This window comes from Vigna radiata, unplaced genomic scaffold, assembly GCF_000741045.1.
Source record: "Vigna radiata var. radiata cultivar VC1973A unplaced genomic scaffold, Vradiata_ver6 scaffold_361, whole genome shotgun sequence".
Lineage (NCBI taxonomy): Eukaryota > Viridiplantae > Streptophyta > Magnoliopsida > Fabales > Fabaceae > Vigna > Vigna radiata.
The window spans coordinates 118813-123808 of NW_014542356.1; the positions used below are offsets into that span (position 1 = coordinate 118813).

The window sequence follows — 4996 nt, forward strand, 5'->3', positions numbered from 1 at the left end:
CTTTCAATTTTTTAATCTTAAAAACTTAATTAGAAAAAAAAATATAAATAGGACAAAAACATGAAAATAGAGATCTTCCAAAGGATCTAACCTTTATAATTAAAGTTTTTGAGTAAAGGTACGTGAAGTTATAAGAATATAATAATGATAAATGGTATTTTGGAACGTTTGGATAGTGGTTGGAAACACCTCAAAGAGACATTAGCGTTGTTTGGTATAGTAAATATGGAAACTGATTTTCAAACAGGCTGAGAAAGAAGATAATGTCCCTTGACAAACAGTGTTTGACTTGCAGTAGAGTTTGTGATGTTATGGTCCATTCCAACATTAATTGCTCCTCTTTCTCTTCCTTTCTCCCACAAACTACTCTCTTATTCACCAACACACACTACAACTTTCCCTCAAACGCTTATCACATTTTTCAGTAATCTCTCAACATACCAAAAAACATAAGAACATGATAAACAAATGAACAGCTAGCAAATTCAGAAGAGAAAAATAAAGGAGGAAAAAAGCATCATGAGTGGCTGAAACGTTGAACAAGAGCGTTGACCTTCACCATAGGGCACAGGAATGTAGGGATTTGGAGGAGCAAAAGTATCAGGAGTTGCAGGAGTGCAACACTCAACAACATCTCTAGGAGGTGGAGGAGGAGGACAGTTCTTAGGGTTTTTCTCTTTTGGAGGAGGGGGTGCTCCACCATAAGGTGGTGGTGGTGGTGGTGGAGAAGCATAAACAAGTGGTGGTGAGGGCTGTTCTTGACAAGGGTCTTCACATTTGGAGCAATTCAAACATGTTGTTGGGAATTGAGTAACATCATCCCCTGAAGCTTTAAAGCCATAATTGGATAGATATACCCAAAGGGTAATAAGAATTGAAAGAAACTTTGTTGAAAACATATGGTTTCCCTTATAACTAGAGAAAGGTTTAGAAGATTTTGAAAAGCTATCAGTTTTTTCTTCATTCATTTTCTGTAGAGTAGATACCATGTTCAGATATACATAAGGTGTGTAATAGCTTCTAGATTTGTCACCCTTTTGCATATCAGATTTATGCCACATAGCACAACATTTGTCATTATGATATTGAAGTAGTAAACAAATTGGAATAAGCTTCCATGACTCTCGATGCAGACAAATTGTTAAATTGTTCTCTTTTCCTTTTCAACTCTTTAAAGTTTTCCTTTATTTCTACTGTTGCATCAAATTATTTTAACATTTTATATTATAATTTCATTTCTAAACAAAAATATATCAAGATGACACAAAAAATGAAGTTTCTTTTTGGCCTGAACTAAGCATAAATTTCATTAGGATTCAATTGTTTTTAAAACTAAAATTTGAAATAATAAAAAATTAGGTTTCAATTACTTTTAAAACTAAAATTTAAAATAATAAAAATTTATAAAAAAATAAGCTTATATTATTTTTATTTATTTTTGTCTTTTAGTTAATTTATTACTATTTTTATTTGTATTTTTATTTAATCCATATTTCTTCTATTATAAATAAAAGATTCTATGTGTATACTTAACACGATGAAGCTTAATCTCATACATAGTTTTTATTCACTAGTGGAAAAACGTTGTTTAACGTCGGTTATTTTGGGTTTTTAACGTCAAATCCTGAACCGACGTCTATTCCAATAACGTTAAATGAGACGTCAGACCCTATAGGTCAGACGTCTATATAGACGTCGGAATATATAGGTCAAACGTCTATATAGACATCAGACTCTATAGATCAGACGTATAAAATGTTGCCATATTTGATAGGATCTTTCTCCGCTTGAGGCCTCTCGAGTTGCTCCTAGGTCATGGTGATTCGAGTTTATAACTTTATATTTTAGTTGAAGAGAATGGGTTGTATGTTCTTATTTTGTATTGGAGGGTTTTGATAATGTAGTGGAGGGAATTGGAGGAATGCAAAACGCAAGAAATCGCTGTCCAAGAACGCTACATAAGGACATGAGCAAAATTGCACAAAAACTCAATGAAAACGCATTTTAATCGGTTCAAATGAAAAATAATTCATCAAAGAGTAATGTAATCGGAGTAAAATTAATTTTAAACGGTGCAAAAGTGAGAAAACGAACCTGAAATATGTAGCTTGTGCAGAGAAAACGCGAGGAAGATGATGAACAATGAGTGCGCGTAACTACTGCCTCGCGTTCATAGTGTTTTAATGCAGACATTTAGACGTCGGTTCCCCTTACAACAGACGTCTAAAGTGCTTTAGAAGTCAGAGTGGTAGGATCAGACGTCTAAATGGAGTCAAAAAGTGAATTTTTAAATTTTTGGATTTAGGGTTTAGACGTCGGTTCCCAGAATAACAGACGTCTAAAGTGCTTTAGAAGTCAGAGTGGCGGGATCAGACGTCTAAATGGAGTCAAAAATTGACTTTTTAAATTTCTGGATTTAGGGTTTAGACGTCGGTTCCCAGAATAACAGACGTCTAAAGTGCTTTAGAAGTCGGAGTGGCGGGATCAGACATCTAAATGGAGTCAAAAATGACTTTTTAAATTTCTGGATTTAGGGTTTAGACGTCGGTTCCCAGAATAATAGACGTCTAAAGTGCTTTAGAAGTCGGAGTGGCGGGATCAGACGTCTAAATGGAGTCAAAAAGTGACTAAAAGAAATGATTTTTCACCCACTTGTCAGACATATAGACGTCAGTTAGGAGGGGCACCGACGTCTAAAATATTATAAACGTCAGGGCACCTTCTAACTGACGTCTATATGACCAACTTATTTACGAAAATGCCACCGATTATCAATATACGTCGTGCTTACCCTTAACCATGTCTAAGGGGTGACGTTAAATAGCGTTTTTGCACTAGTGATTATATTCAAGGTGATATCTAGAGCTTGGTTCTTTTGAGAAAAAAAAAATGTTGTCTTTGCCACTGCACCCACTATACTGTCGGAGACGACACCGTCTACCACTGCCACTACTGAAGTTTCAATTTTTACCAATGATTACACAGTTTTGATTGTCTAGTCGAGGTGACCACCGTATCGTCGACAATGTCTTTATTGGAATTCCTACGCACTTTCAGCACCTTTGAAGTTGTAACTCTGCTCTAGTTTTTATCATGTGTGTGACATGTCTCGTCTCCTCTTTGGAAATGATTTAGAGCGTCAAAGTCATTTTTTTTTCTTTTTCAAGTGCCTTAATTGAGGAATCATGGACTTTTAAGGTTTCTCCTCGGTTCATTCATGATTTCTTTCGCCGTTGTCTCTTCTAACCTCCTTTTTTCATTATTGCGTTTGACTCGTCCATATGTTTTTCTCATGTGGCAAAGATGATTTTTGTTAGTTTATTTATAACTGTGGTGACTATTCAACAATGACCTCTTTATCTACCGAGTGTTAACAATGTATTCCTCAATGACGATTTGCAAAAAGAGATTTATACAAAGTATCCTCCCAAATTTGTTGCTTAAGGGACGTTTTCTAGGTTGATATTTCATCTTATATGTCATATTTACAAATAATTAACAATTTGGTGTCATTTGAGTGCAGAAACATATATTTTCACTAAGTCTTTGTTGATTATATTAGTAACAAGCTTGGTAATATTATTTACATGCACCAGTTTAAAGGGAGTGTTAGATATATTATTTTTATCTTATTTTATCTTTTATTTTTTTTCTATTATAAATAGAAGACCTATATATTTAAGACAAGAGAGATTAATCTTATACATAATTTTCACTATATTCAACAGGTTCTAAAAAACAATCAAAGTCTATTCAACTATATACTTCAGTTTTGAAAAACAATCGAATTAAAAAAACTATTTTCACTCAATAACTCCTGTACGGTAGGGACCGGACAACACCGAGAGGTTCACAACCACCCGAGGATCAGGAGATGGAACCCGGTCGATACCTGCGTAACCGTAGGAACGGACGGTCGGCCTGTGAGAGTCGGGACATCAAATATGGAATTAGGGTTCACCAAGCCCTGCCAACGCATGGCTGATAATTATGGCTGGGCACAGATCGGCCCATAAGAGTGTCCGCATGATTGATATGCAGGACCGGGCACAACCCGGCCATCAGAAACCTCGCTCTGTCGTCGCGAAACGTGTATAATCTAGGCGACAAACATCACCACGCCATCAAGACGACCAACGTCAAAATGTTTTCTTGTTACACCATAAGGACGGCCGTCTGAGGTCCGGCCGTCGACGCTCACGAATCAAAGTGTCAAACAAATCCGGATTAAGGTAAAATTAGATTAATCCCAACAGGCCTGCAATTGGGCCTTGATTAAGTTCACACTAATCACTGGCCCATAGGAAAAACTATAAATAAGAGTCAAAGGTAAGAGGTAGGTGGTTACATTGATTGCACATTTATTTCACTCTCTTTCTATCTCTAACCTTGAGAATCAATACTGACTTGAGCGTCGGAGTATAATTAACAGGTATCCGGCCAAGCTCGACCAAGAGAACGACATCACTAAGAATAGACAGGAAGAAGACGGACGGTTCGTGAGGAAAGTGTGAAGGAGGACTTGGAGACATTCTCGACCGGAACATTTTGGCGCCCACCGTGGGGCCAGAGGTTAGTACCAATGGTGACCACAAGAAATACCACTGATGATCCTAGCGGAGTGATACGGGCATTGGAGTTAAGGATGGAAGAGATGCAGAAGAAACATGAGGAGGAGATGATGGCCGTGCGGCCAAGTGTCTAGCCCACATGAAGGAGCAAACGGCGCATGCCAATGGGGAGAAAGAACGGACTCGTCCATTGGAGGAAGAGAGAGAGGCGCACAACAACGCCCGGAGAAATGAGGAGAACAAGGAGAACAGAGAGGAAATGGGAGAGAGTGTGGTTTTGGTGAAAAACGAGGCACCATCGGTGCTAGTACCCTTTGTGCCGGCAATAATGGAGGTCCAAATACTAGACCGATTCATTCCCCCACAATTTAAGACATGATGGAACTTCCGATCCTGAAGCCCATATTAAATCCTTCACGAATGCG

General features: G+C 37.6%; 1 protein-coding gene across 1 annotated transcript; it reads right to left on the reverse strand.

Annotated features, from left to right (window-relative positions):
- Positions 1-485: 485 nt before the first annotated feature.
- Positions 486-989, reverse strand: LOC106779614 (leucine-rich repeat extensin-like protein 3). The gene has a single exon (XM_014667762.1). The coding sequence runs from the start codon at positions 987-989 to the stop codon at positions 486-488; it is 504 nt and encodes a 167-aa protein (XP_014523248.1).
- Positions 990-4996: the final 4007 nt, after the last annotated feature.